We start from the raw sequence: 14,504 nt of genomic DNA, 5'->3' as shown, positions 1-14,504 counted from the left end.
AGCCCAAGCGCCGCTCCTTCTTCACGCTCAAGAAGAAGTCAGTGCAAACGCTCACTTTCTTCTACTCACCCTAGCCCATTGCATGCCAACGCGGTTTGTAGCACCACACACACGCACACACCACCTTCTCTACCCCCACCACTCTCTTCTCTAACAATCACTTTTACTGTCTCTTTCTATCTCACTATACCCGTTGGTATAAGAGTGCTAAGGATATCTAATCACATCCCTTCTATTCTTCTATAATCACTCTTCTTAGTAATCTAAGAAGAGTGGTTTTAGTAAATGTCGTTTGAATATATCTTTATCTATAATCTCCATTTCTTCTCTTTCTAAGTGGTAATTAAATTCATTTTAAGATGAGATATACATTCGATATCGATATTGAGATTATCAAAGACCGTTGTTACTAATTTTATTATCAACATTTTCTCTCCGTTTGTGGAAAACTGTTCAATGGAAATTGAAAATAATAGATTTTTCTGTTATGTTAGTAAATAGCCAAGTTTTCCTACAATTATCACACTTCACAATTTTGCTTCATCATTTTTCATTTTTGGACGATTGCATGTTATATTGCATGTTAAAGTCGTAAATAAATCGATAATAACATATTTTATGTTATTAAAATTTTCATTTTTTACATTTATCTATACTATTATAATAAAGCGTAAACACACACTTCTTTGTTGCCTAAGATGTCAGCAATTTCAGCATATTTCTGAATAATTCTATTTAATAAAAAGCACTATATTTACGTCACGCTTTAGGCTATACATTTTCACGCCATTAAACTTAGGGGGTACATATTTTGGATAAAAACCCTAATGTGGGAAAGAGACCATAAGTTGCTGCCAACATCAAGGAAGCAACGTTGCCATGGTCTGACATGTCATGTCATTTTGACATTTGCAATTGATAATTTGACACATGTAAACAACAAAATAAAATTTTCTTAATTTTATGCGAATGAAGTCGCGCGAGAACAGCTATTAATTTATATTTATTACGAGAACAGTTAGTAATTTATAGTAATTTATCAGTAAATTCAGCTAAGCTGTATGCGACAATTAAATCAAAAATATAATTTTTGATTAAAGGATTACAGATAAGATAGTTTATTTTTATTTTTGTTTGTATCAAATGATACTAAAATTGAAGTTTAAACTTGTTAATAATTTATTATACTGTTATGATATTTTCATAGTATATACATTTTCTTTCAAATTCTTATTATACTCTATATGTGTATATGGTCGAGTTTTAGTGTGTTTTACATTTGTTATGTGTTTTTAATATTTTATGATTTGATAATAATATAGTTTGTCTAATATAGATTAGTTTGACAATTTAGTAGGGATGGGTTGTGTAAAGTCAGGCATGAATCTTATCGATTTTTCATAGTTGTAACTTATGAATTTAAAAAAGATCACTGTTTTCTCAAATTAATAATGACCTGCAGAACCATTACAATAATGAGAGTAAGTAAATATTTATTACTACTACAGCCGTACGTAATCGAATTAGATTTCGCTATTATTGTCATCGCGAAATTCTCGACACTATAATCAATACTAGAATTGTCCTATAAAATAGTTAATAAGAAGATAATAATTTTAGTTGAGTTCGATAATTATTTAAACCGAATATCGATAGTTCAAAATTGTTCGCTGCGTGTTTGTTTCCTCACTACGATACCTGTCTATTAAGTACGACATTTGCCTTCATACAAATTTAATTCTATACTTCATATGTGTCATTTATCAAACTAATCTATTATTTAGACAAATTATGTTTTTTCTGGCGTTCTATTCGTTTCGTTATGACATAAATAGCTTGCATTTCCATATCAACTTGCATGTTGTTTTCTAAATTTGTGTTTTGCTTAATTTGTGCATGTCGTAAATCGTATATCGTGGGTGGGAAAGAATTGTCGAAATACCCGTAACAACATATTTTCACTTTTGTACAAGCTTTTATTCTAATTTGAAACTAGAAACATTTGTACGTGTATTTCGCCAGTGGATTTAAGTATTTTTTTTCTTATGATTTTTCCTTGTGTTAACATAATTTATTAAGCAGATTATGCACAATTTTCTTATTTTAGTAAGAAAATATGCATGCATTATTCCACTTCTGAAGTATAAAAAAACAGTCACTCATTCTATTGCAATAAATGATGCAATAGATTTTACAGAAATGTAGGGAGTGACAATATCTTCAAAGTTTAAGAACTTGACTTGTAGAAAATAAGTTCTTCTTTTAATGATCAGTTGAGAAAACATTCATTTTTATAGAAACATAACATTTTTTGGTACTTCTCAATGTTTACTAACAATATCTTGACTGTAGTCGGTTATCGGTTAAGCAACATAATCTAGATTGATTACCGTTTTGCATAATCCTAATAAATTAGGTATTAATCTTAGAACTTAATAGGATCGAAATAACTTGGAATTCCCATTTTCTAGATTATGCATAATTTAAGTGCCAACAGCTAGCATAGTATAAGAAATATTAGTGAATCAATAAAATTAATAAAAAGGAGACTGAATACAGTTTATATGCAGTTTAGCTAAAACCAAATGATTCGACTCATATTTAGTCTTTATTTTCTAAATTCAACCAACCCTCAGTGGGTCAACGTTGACTATGGCCTAGGCCCTTAACTTACGATAGGCTCGGAGCCAGGCGGGGTCGCGGATAAAAGCAAAAGCGTGCTCGTGACCCCAGCATAATGTGTTGGAAGAACAGAGAGGTTTAGTGTGTGTGCCTCGCAAAAAGAGAATCCCACATAACTACCGTATCTCCCTGGACGCGGTAGTATGCATAAAGCATTCTCTGGAAAAAAAGGATCGGAGCCACTAAATGTGAACTTAGTTTTTGACCGACTTCCCAAAAGAAGGAGGTACTCAATTCGTCTGTTTTTTTTTATGTGTCTTACGGCATAACTCCGCCGCTAGTAGACCGATGTTGATAATTCTTTTAACTGATCATTTTGTACTTAATCAATGACCGACTTGTCTTTGTTATATATTTGTAGGCTCACTCTATGCCCGTGAAGAACATCGGGCACTCGTAGGGCGGCCATTTTGCGTCAAGATGTTTGGGCTTGGAGTGAGCCTACATAATAATTACTACTTATGTATGTATGTATATGTAACGGAGGTGTGTGTGTGCAGCTGAGCGCCGCACGTTTCGCATTAGGCGCCGCCCGCCGGCCGCCGCGCGCCCCGCCCCCCCCGGGCCGCGCCGCACAGCTCGGACGGCGTACATTTCTCACGACGCTTGCCGCAGTAAGCTTTGCTAATGACGAAATTGTGTCCCAGCGGCCTTCACTCGAACACATTGTTATATTATTTTTGTTGCGTACAAATGTAACGTTATTTAAGACTGTTCCACGTTTGTGTGTCTGATCCCCGCCCCTCTGTATTTATTGCGCGTGCGCCGCCACGCCCCCCGCCCTCCGCCCCGCCCCCTACGTGTAGTTGTGACATGGAAAATATTCTTTTCATTATTGAATTAAATTTAAATTAAATTTAAAAAAATATAAAGTACATATTTAAAAATTTTAAAAGCGATGCTATTTATGAGTAAAACGAGTTTTAACGTTTAAATTCAGATTGATATTATATACGTATAATTGTTTATAAATATATATCTATACATATATATGTATGTAATTGACATAGAATTTAAAAAAAAGATGTAAATTCATTTGAACTAGAAATGTATGACGTTCTACCTTACAATGTAAACTGACTAGATGTTTTTTTTATTGTATTAATCGACCAAGATATCGTTGCGATGCAGCTGAGACGAGTGTTGCTGAACTCGTGTACACGATGTAAACGCATTTATACAACCTGACCTTTGACGTCACTCGACGGAGTGATATACTTTCATAACTTGACCTACGTAACTATTTAGTATTTATTTCTTATATAAAATGTCTTTACCGCACTCTGGAGTCGCCATTCGCCGTAAGATGTCGCATTTAAATGAATTTTTATCATAAAAATTTCTCCTTTAGATTGAACATTATCGCATAGTGTAGATGTTGCGTGCGGCGACTGCAAAGTGCTTTTGAAATAATTCTTGTAAGTAATGCTTAGCCTCCTCTGCGCTTCGAACTCTTTATACGAATGTTTCGATTTTTCCTTTTTACTGCCAATATTTTTCACTGATTTTAATTTGTTAAGTATTAAATATCCATTTTTTGACTAAAATTTCACTTTTATTAGATTTAACGATCACACATTTTTAGTTCGTACGTATTTTTATTGTATAGAGCGTTTGCGTGCGGTGGCCCCTCCCCGGGAGTTAGTGCTTAGTGCTTGCCCCGGTGACCTGGATTACTAAACACCGTTAGATATCCCACCGCATTGCTGTACATCGCATATATATGCCTATGTTTAAATAATTTTATTTTAAAAAATTTACTTTTTTTGAGGAAAATATAATAAATGATGTTTTCAAATATGTTTGTATTTTTATTTACCTGTCTTTGAACGAAGAGTAATGATTAACAATATTTATGCCAAATAGCTAGTTTTAAATAAATAACGTTTTTGGAGGTTGTAAAAAAAAGTTTTGTGAAAAAAGCGTATATCAGTAATATTGAATTATAAGTATATTAAAATCGTATATTGTTAAAGATTGAAAAAATTGTGTCGGATTTTTAGGAAAATTCATAGATTAATATTTCACATATAACCGAAGAATAAAATAATTTTATCTAAAGCTATATCGATGTGTGAGAAGACGACGTATTTGCTTGTACGATTTACCTGTATAGATAATCGATAAGATTATCAGAAATCTAGATAAAGTGAAATTTCTCACACGGTAACAAACGTTTTCAGATACTTACAGTTTATAAGTAAACGTGTTGAAAACCTTTTAAAATGTTTATAAAGTTAGTGGTGTTTTCTTTATTGGTAACGTTTAGTGCGACAGACGAATGTACCGGAGACTGTGTGATGAACAAAAATGCAAGGATGATAGGCGGAGTTATAAGTGAAGCTAATTCCAGACCGTTTCAAGTAAGTTAAAATTAATATGAAAACAAAATTCCCTTACAATTATCGTGAATGTATAAAAAACTAAATTAGAAGTATAAAACAATAGAAATTATAACTATTAGAATTTAACATACAAGATGGATTAACATATCCAGGAAAGATTAATCTAATAACCAATTTACACTTGACCAGTACAGTTGGACAGTTGCAACGGCCAGTCATAGATTGTATGAAGTCACTGGCGTCAGTTAGCGTTCACTGTGCCAGTGGATTGAGCGCTTCTAACCAACTACTGGCCTAGAGTGAACGCTCAAAGAAATAATACGTTGCAATATAATAACTAGTCTAAACAATTGATTACTGGGTAGGTAGCTCTGTTGTTACGTGTCGGTGTGAACGGTGAGCAAGGATTCTGTGGCGGCGCGCTTGTGCATCCCGAGTGGGTGCTTACCGCCGCCCACTGCTGCTTCCACGACGACCAACAGGTCGACAATGTACAGGTAGGAAGACATCTAATACTGTCACATAACAGACAAGCTCTGCCCGAGACTCCGTCCGATTGAAATTAAAACATCGCCTATACGATTTTCCAGACTATTCTCTACATCATGTCAAATTTTAGTAAAATCGGTTTAGGCCACAAACTAACAAACACCCATCCATCCATCTTTTGCAACTCCAATCAACATCCAAACTTTCGCGTATATAAAAATAAGTAAGATTTTTTACATCGTGTTCTGATTATGCCGTTACAAACATTACAGTATAAAACGTAAACCATGAGATTGACTTACAAGATGTTCCTTTACTTCTAGAAGAACAATATAAATAATTGTGACTACCTATTAGTACGATAGACGAGGACGTTAATGTTCTAAATGAATTCTTAACCTCTAAATATTAAGGATGGTAACCGTACGTGCTACAGGCGGTGCTCGGCGCGCACTCCCTATATGACCGATACGAGAATGGACGGCGGATTGTTAACGTGGAAGAGGTGGTCCCGCATCCCGACTTCGAGCCTCATACCTTCGCCAATGACATCGCGCTCCTCAAACTTGCCAACACCATACAACTCACTGGTAAATGGTTTAAGTAGTACAAATAAGAGGTCAAACGATTGCTGGGAACAGCGATGTCATATACATCCATGGATTTGTATAAAACCAGAGAGATCAAAAATGTATTTTTTTTTTGTAAAATTATTCCACTTATTAACGAGGGTCCAAAACTGTGTATATTCTAGTATATGTTTTTCTTGAAAACGCCTAATTTTCATCTTCAGTCTTTACGTATACTTTCATTACTCTTTTTTATCCAATAAAGTATAGAACATTTTCGTATTAAAATGTATTTGTTAAGCTTTGACACGACTGGAATATTCTAGATTCTTAAGAAAAAACAAAAACAATCAAGTCGCCGAAAGTAATTAAAAATGCAATGGATTATAATGGCTTCATTTATCAGGAACGTCAATAATAATTTAGAATTAAAGGTATTTTATCTGGTCATTTGCAGCGCGAACGTACGATACCATATGCGACAATACGGATTAACTTTCGGATTTATTATCACAATTAATTAAATTAATCCACAGATAAATAAGTAAACATGCATTGATTCTTACATTTCACAATTTTAATTTACAATGTTTTATTATTTTTAGGTTATCTTTTAGTTAACAAATTCCCAACTTACAGATACCATAGACACTGTTCGTCTTCCGTATCAGAGGATATCTTCGTACAACTTCGCGGGAATGGGCGCCATCGCCTCCGGCTGGGGGATAGCCGCAGAAGGTAAATTTTTATACCATATCTTTATGTATTTCTTCTTATCTTTTTTAAAGTCATCCATACTTTCTTCGGTCTGTCTCTACCGAATTTTTCGAATGTGTTTGACTGTATTGGTTCCCTCATACAATACCGGTTTGAGGGCAACTAGTACCGTGAGCAAGAATTCTACGAAGCCCCCTTTTACCATACTTTTAGGGGGTATTTCGGAGAAGCAAACACAATAAATAAATAAAACTATTTAACATTTCAGGTGTTACTTTCGTGTCGCCAACACTCCGTGAGAAGCTGATGACGGTGATGACGGACCCGCTCTGCAACACGTCGTACCTCGGTCAGCTGCCGGCCAACACTGTCTGCGGCTACAGCGGATTGGCTGGTACTTGTAAGGTTAGTCTATTCTCTATTCCCATGTAGTCTTTGATAGATGTATAGATAGGTGCCATGTGTTAAGTTAGACAAGGAAGGATAGAACTAGTTACCCTGAAACCCTATGGGTCTACGACAGACAAGCACAAACATGGTTTATGTAATGCACCAAATGGCATACTTGTTTTCATTTCTTATCTATTCCTTTTATTTTATTTCCTCCTTTTGCCTCGGACTCAATTAACGGTGTTATTGTCTTGAGAGCTTAGATTATTAAGAAAGCAATTTAAGGCGTTTGCAATTTTTTTTTATTTTCAGGGTGATAACGGTGGACCTTTTACAATCGTCTACAACGCAACCGAAGAAACTATTTTGGTAAGAATGCATTTGCATGCACATGCAATGTTTTCTTTTTTTTCTAAAGTAAAAAGTGATCAATTTTACGTGACCTCTTGTTTACGTGGTTGTCTATCAGATCGGCGTGGCTTCGTTTGTTGGCGCGGGCGGCTGCAGTGACGACGTGCCCTCCGTCTTCACACGCGTCCAGCGCTACTTGACCTGGATCAGTGACGTCACGGGAATCGTCATAGACTAATTAAGTACCAGAGCTGTGATATATTTTAACACCGAAAAAAAAATTATCAGCTACGGTTTTTAAGTACGATTAATAGTCATGTAAGAAATGCAAACAAAAAAGAGTAAATGACGGAAAATTAAAATAAATAAATTTTACATAAACGGTTGACTCATTTAACTACCCAAAGTAAAAAAAATGGCTTATTTCACCTTCTGTATCGAAATATTTTTATCATCATCCGAAGAACAGATTGCTAAAATCATATCAATTTCCGGACAACATTGCCAACATACGGATATTGACAAACGATTAATTCGTTAAATGATAAACAAAAACGCTATTAAAACGAAATTCACTAATCTTACATTTTCAACCGAACTTACTTTGCCTTCTGATAAACATATACTTGTGTAATTAAATCGCTTTTTATTAATCTGATAAGATACATTAATCTGGACTTAAATCTTTGATTTAAATAATTTTTGGATGTTTTTTTTTATCATGTCGAATTGATAATAGATTGTATATAAGGGAATGATGGAGTTGGTTTTGGAAAGTCCAAAGATGGGTCCCCTACTGTTCGCTTTGTGTTTGGTTGCGGGTGCTGCAGCGAGGCAGCCTGTGGCACTCCCGTGGGATAATTACCATGAATCGGTCGGAATTCCTCTCGCGTCGAGGATTAAAGATGCCGAGGATGGATGGATGTCGGGGGACTCATTTGGTTCTAGAATAGTCGGTGGCGCTGCCGCACCCCTAAATGGTCACCCTTATCTGGTAAGATTTGTCTATTTTTAATAATTGGTGACCATAATTAAATTAAATGTTCTAGAATATCTATACTAATGTTATAATGAGGAAGGATTTGTATTTTTGGATTTTTGTGTGTATTGAAATAACTCAAAGACTATTGGACCGATTTAAAAAAAAATTGTATCCATTCAAAACCTACATTATCAGTGAGTAATACAGTCATTTACTTTTTTTTTAATTTCACGGTGACGATGTCTACCACTATTAATACTTATAAACTAATGTTACCACCAAAAAATAAAGAATGTGGCAAAAGGCGGTCAGCAGTGCAGGGTCAGTTGTGACCATTCCAGCGCTGGTTTTCAGCTGGCATCTGCACAACAATTTGCTATTAATCATAATGACTATTAAAGAAACTGTAAAGGGATATTATTTTCGACTGTCAATATGTCGTGTTAGAATACGTAACAGCAATGTGCCAGATACCAGTGTTATGACTTTAGCCCATATTATTTGTATGTAATGGCAACACTGATTTATTAAAGAATAAAAATGTGACATCCCTTTTGAGGTCTAGATTCTTTTTATTTCTGTCTGATAATCTTAGTTAATCTACAATAATATTTACTAACCTGAACTTACATGTTTTGACATTATCAAACTTGGATATAACTGTAGGTAGCTGTGGCATTATGAGCGTCGTCTATTACCTCAGTATTCACTCTACTCGTTTGTCCATTCTTTTATAAAAAATACAAAGGCCATTTGATTTATAATATAATTTCTTTTATCGTGCCTTTATCTTAGAAATAGGATTTTTTGTGTTTTTTTTGTATACTTACTATATCACACAGCATTGATTTTAATTGTCTTTTTACGATACGATAACATTTATTATTAATACTACATTGATATCAGCACGTGAATATGTTATCTTTAAATTAACGACAATTTATTTATTGTGCACCTGCTTTTATTATTATTTTTTTCACAAATTAAATGCAATAAAGTAAGCCAGAACTCTCTGATAGTGTGAGCACTTGAAGTATCATAAATAAATATAAACAGACATTTAAATATATACAAACAACAAACATTGGCAATAGAAAATTTTGGCAAAAATTGAAATAATTTACTGATGTAACAAATTTTAGTACTAGCTTGTTATAAAATTTGGTACACAATAGTCGAATGGTTGATTTGAACCCATCAGCATAAACCCTTACAATTTGTACTATTTGCTCTCAGTTTATACCTAAGATTAACTTTATACTGCGTTTATTTGTTATAACATTTTTATTCGTATAAATATTTCCAGGCTGGATTGCTAATCACGTTCTGGAACCATCCTGGAACATCAGCATGTGGTTCTTCGCTCCTCTCCTCCAACCGGCTGGTGACAGCCGCCCACTGCTGGTTCCACTCACTGCAGGCCAACCAGTTCGTGGTGGTCCTCGGCTCCCAGTTCCTCTTCTACGGAGGCACCAGGGTTGCCACAAACAACGTGATAATGCATCCACAATACGTTCCCAGAACTCTGCTCAACGATGTTGCCATGATTTTACTACCCACTAATGTTTTCTTCTCTAGTAAGTTTATCTATACTACTATGTACAAGTACAATATTTGATAATAGCTAATTATGATAAGGGGTTTAATGTTTTAGTAGATTTATCTTTGACGTATTTGTACTCTAATTGTAATACGGTCCAATATTGAAACATTTAAATCTGTAACAACCACACTTAAATCCCAAATTCCAAAATGTTGACGTATTTCTGATTGCTAGTGGCGTTTACGAAGCGTAGTTTTAAGATTCGTTTCAATTTTAGGACGTTACATTTTAATGTAGTTAAGCCTTTATTACTTTAGCTCTTTGTTACTCTCGAATCTTTTTAAAATATATTTTGTACAAATCTATATTTGATCTGCAGACAGCATCCAGCCGATCGCGCTGCCCAATGGTAACGAGCTGTGGGACCAGTTCAGCGGCGCGTGGGCCGTTGCCGCGGGATACGGCAAGACAAATGACCGTCAGTATTTACACTTTACATATGTTTACTAATAGTTTTAGTTAAAACAATTGACGTGTTCTATATACTTCTTTGGGATGTCATCAGCATTATTAAATCATGATGCGTTTAACACATAAACGTTATAGCCGTTCTTCCAGACTATCTTCAACATATATGCCGAATTTCATCGAGATTCGTCTAGCAGTTTAGGCTACAAACTCTAACAAACATCCATCTATCTAAACTTTCGCATTTATAATATTAGTATGATAAAATTATGAAATAGTCAAAAACAAATTCAATTTTTTAAAAATCAAGAAGTTGTTCTTATATTTTTTAAAAACATTGTTTTAATAGACTTGGTGTGTACTTCCAGAGCAAGCGGGTGTGTCGGTGAACTCGTTCGTGAGCCAGGTGGACCTGCAGGTGATCACAGTGTGGCAGTGCCAGGCGGTGTTCGGCAGCATCGCGCAGCCCAGCAACATCTGCACCAGCGGCGCCGGCGGCGTCGGCATCTGCGGCGGAGACTCCGGCGGCCCGCTCGTCGTCAACCGCAACGGACGGAATATACTGGTCAGTTATTTACATAATTATCTATCTTACTAACATTATAATGATACAAAGTTAGAGACTGAAGAAAGTATGAATGGATTGTGTGAAAGAGGATATACTTGAAGGTAGTGTCAAATAAGACGGTTGATAGAAATGTATGGAAGAGCAGTACATATTTGCCGACCTTCTTTAGGGACAAGGCAAACTTGAATAAAATAAAGGATGTTTGTTAAAAGAAACTTCGAAACGGCTTAACGGATCTCAATGAAGTTTGTCACAAACGTAGAACTTAACTTTGTAGTTTTTAATTTCACGCAGACGGAGTCGTGGGCACTTGCTAATACTTTTATTTAAAGTGACGCTTACTTTTCACGCTATTGTATTTAATTTTTTTTATAGGTTATCTCGTAAAACATGCTTTTTTGGTCTCAAGGATCCATTTTACAGGTCAAAATTATAACTTATTTAGAAAAAAAAATTAAATTTGTTTCTTCTTCTTTTTAGGTCGGTATCAGCTCGTTCGTGGCCAGCAATGGCTGCCAGCTCGGCTTCCCCTCCGGCTTCGCTCGCGTCACCAGCTTCCACAACTTCATCACGCAGTACATGTAACTTACCCGATTAAAACAAGTCTAATCAAATGGATTTTATTTATTTATCTCATTATTTAAGATATTTTTATAAGTTTATTCTTATTTTTGAAAAAAAAAAATATACTTGAAAATTAATTTTTTTGTTTGATTCTTTCCTTTATGTTTAAAAATATAAATGCAAATGCGTCATTAGTAGACTAAAAAAGTATAATAAAATAGATATCTTACTTCAAATCTTACTAATATTATAAATGCGAAAGTTTAGATAGGCTACTCTCTTTTTTTTTATTTACCGCGTACGGAATCGCGGGCAAAAGCTAGTTGATTATAATTATGTAGTTTATTGTATTATCATCATACAAAAGATTGGCATTATCTTTGTATGTAATCACGATAAAAGTTGATTACATGTTTAATCCTGAATTTACATTTAATTACAAAAAAAATTACTTTTATTTAAAAAAAAAATTTTTTTTGGTATCAATTTTTTCAACGAAACGTTTTTATTCTACTCAAGTGCTTTAACATTGTTAAAAATAAATCCAAACTCAAACACCTATTTAAAAAAAAACAAAATGATTTTGAATGCATCGGTAAATATAATTTTTGCTTTTTAAAGGAATAAATAAAAACATTTTTCTTTTTTCAAGCTCTTTTATTTCGACCAGGTTCCAATTCCTCGACGTAATAAGATGTCCACATGAAGCTTGTCAAACTAACGCAGCGCAACGCAGAGAGCGCGCGCCTTCACAAATACTACTAAAAATTTATAAATATCACTTAAAGCTAAAATTTTACAAACTTGATATCATCTCGATAAAATACCGTATCTGAGTATTAACCACAAATACGTGTGACTACACAAATAAATTTAAAATGTGCGACACAAGCTGATATTATTTATGTAAACTTCAATACGTTTTTTTTTAATTTAAAAAATAACAGCGTTACATACAATCATGCAAATTTTTTTTTTAATCTTCTTTTCTCATAAAATTTGCTGCCAGAATTAACTTTACGATCGAGAAATAATGCGACTAGAGATATTTTTTATTCTAAAACTAATTTATGGTGCTCTCGATGAGTAAAATACTACATGATTAAAAATTATTAAAGTAGATTCCACCAAAAAAAAAAAGTCTAACTTCATTCGATGTTCCCAAAAAAATGACAAGATTTCATAAAATTGTTACATTCTATTATGTTTTTTAAAATCCAATAAAATATAACAAAGTCATAATAAAAATGAGATAGAAATAATTTTCTACAACTAGAAAGCCGACAATAAAACTATTTACACGCCAACCCTTCAGTGTTACCCTATGAATTAAACTTTACTAAAATTTAACCCTGAAGAGACAATTCCAGTTATATTTGTTTCAAAAAGAATATTTACAATGCCAAAATTAGCGAGACACAATTTAATGGGTAAAAATATATATTTTTTCTTAATAAATAAATTACACAAACTGCTTTTATCAACAAAACATGTTATAATAAACCTAAAAGGAAGCATTAATTAACAAACTACCATAATACGATATCACAGTTCATTTATGCAAAAGTAATTAAAGAATTGATTTTTTACTTAAAATGTAAAAAAATGATTAAACTATAAAAATAACAGTATGGCAAAATCGTCATAAACATTATTGACAATAATCGGGAAAAGTATGGTGCGGAATATGACAACATTAAATTTCGACATAGCAATGGGCGCGTTCATTTTAAAGTACATTTTAGTTGTTAATAAAAAAATCTTTCCAATAAAATACAATAAAAGTTTTTTTTTAAATGTTCCCCCCTTCAAAATGTCTATAATATATTGTAAATAACGTAAATTATTTGAAGTTAGCACCATTAAAATATGAAAAATAATATTTTTTTCGGAATCCATAGACAAGATGTGTGAATCGTTTTTTTTCTAACAAGACAAATGTTGCATTTAGTATTGCGATACTTAATTATTGAAATGGGATTAAATTTGGTGGATGTGTTAGAATGTGCTAACGTCGTGACGTCACGTGCGGCCTATGTCGGACACAGCACCTTCAAGATATAATCCGTCAACAGGGTCGGCACAGTGGGACTGTCTTCGTTTATCGCTTTTAATACTGTAAAAAAAAAACAAAAAATCACTTACACCATCAAAACAAACGGAAAGTAATAAGATATTCGCAAATAGTTTCTAAGACTCACTATTAAAGTCAAATGCACTTTTCAAATAATAAAAAAAATTATACTTAGTTACTCACTTTTAATGAGAATCTGCAGTGACTGGTTGTCCGGGGGCCCGTTCTCCAGCGTGAAGGGGATCACCGTCGTCAAGTACTGGAAACATGACTTCACAATTAATACTATTTGAAGACAGGAGTGAAGTAGAAGCAATTCCGCGTTTCGTCCGAAGAGTGTGGTGTCGGAGGCCCAACTTTAGTCCCTTATCTTTCCTTCTTTTTTCAAAAATTCCTTCACTAATAAATACATAATACATAGGATATATTTTTTTTTAATTACCGCGCACGAAGACGCGAGCAACTGCCAGTTATTGCTAAAGTGCCAAAACATTCGACTAAGAGTGTAAGACTACGCAAATTTGAATTTGAAACTTTTCTAAGGGAATCCCATAACATACTTTTCTAATAACACATTTATATAGCTAACAATGGTAGTGCCTGCTTTAACATGTTAGCTCTGCAGGGCCGACACGACCGGGGTAATACCACGACCACACAGAAGACAGGCGTGAAATCGAAGCAATTCCGTGCTTCGTCTGATGAGTGTGGTGCCGGAGGCATAATTTAAGTCCCTTTCTCTTTACCACCCTTTTCTTATAA

At 34.1% G+C, this 14,504-nt stretch overlaps 2 protein-coding genes and 1 long non-coding RNA gene across 3 annotated transcripts in view; 2 read left to right on the top strand and 1 right to left on the bottom strand.

The window, feature by feature from the left end:
* LOC106100893 lies at nucleotides 1-4,482 on the top strand. The gene is made up of 2 exons (XR_001225471.1): nucleotides 1-37; nucleotides 3,183-4,482. It is a non-coding gene; the product is annotated as an uncharacterized LOC106100893 (long non-coding RNA).
* A 485-nt stretch (nucleotides 4,483-4,967) lies between these two features.
* On the top strand, nucleotides 4,968-11,689 carry LOC106100870 (transmembrane protease serine 9-like). Its single transcript, XM_013279933.1, has 12 exons — nucleotides 4,968-5,045; nucleotides 5,393-5,524; nucleotides 5,953-6,106; nucleotides 6,725-6,823; nucleotides 7,071-7,207; nucleotides 7,505-7,561; nucleotides 7,662-7,775; nucleotides 8,283-8,537; nucleotides 9,832-10,102; nucleotides 10,448-10,546; nucleotides 10,905-11,101; nucleotides 11,585-11,689. Exons 1-12 carry the CDS (start codon nucleotides 4,983-4,985, stop codon nucleotides 11,687-11,689), a joined length of 1,683 nt encoding a protein of 560 aa, XP_013135387.1. The 5' UTR covers nucleotides 4,968-4,982.
* A 615-nt stretch (nucleotides 11,690-12,304) lies between these two features.
* LOC106100869 (fasciculation and elongation protein zeta-1) overlaps nucleotides 12,305-14,504 on the bottom strand; it is a 42,368-nt gene continuing 40,168 nt past the window's right edge. The window contains exons 5-6 of the mRNA XM_013279932.1: nucleotides 13,926-14,098; nucleotides 12,305-13,784 (exon numbers count right to left, since the gene is read on the bottom strand). Of these exons, the coding sequence (XP_013135386.1) occupies nucleotides 13,702-13,784; nucleotides 13,926-14,098 (256 nt within the window). The 3' untranslated portion in view covers nucleotides 12,305-13,701. The remainder of the gene's footprint in view (nucleotides 13,785-13,925; nucleotides 14,099-14,504) is intronic.

The sequence above is a fragment of the Papilio polytes genome, unplaced genomic scaffold (assembly GCF_000836215.1).
Source record: "Papilio polytes unplaced genomic scaffold, Ppol_1.0 DF824035.1, whole genome shotgun sequence".
In the NCBI taxonomy this organism is placed as follows: domain Eukaryota; kingdom Metazoa; phylum Arthropoda; class Insecta; order Lepidoptera; family Papilionidae; genus Papilio; species Papilio polytes.
The sequence above is the reverse complement of the archived record's forward strand: the minus strand, read 5'-3'. Positions and strand labels throughout refer to the sequence as shown.

Coding starts and splice junctions, on each gene's coding strand:
- LOC106100870 (XM_013279933.1), top strand. CDS start 4,983: ATGAACAAAAATGCAAGGATGATAGGCGGAGTTATAAGTGAAGCTAAT. Junction 7,208..7,504: donor GATTGGCTGGTACTTGTAAG/GTTAGTCTATTC, acceptor TTTTATTTTCAG/GGTGATAACGGTGGACCTTT. Junction 7,562..7,661: donor CAACCGAAGAAACTATTTTG/GTAAGAATGCAT, acceptor GTTGTCTATCAG/ATCGGCGTGGCTTCGTTTGT.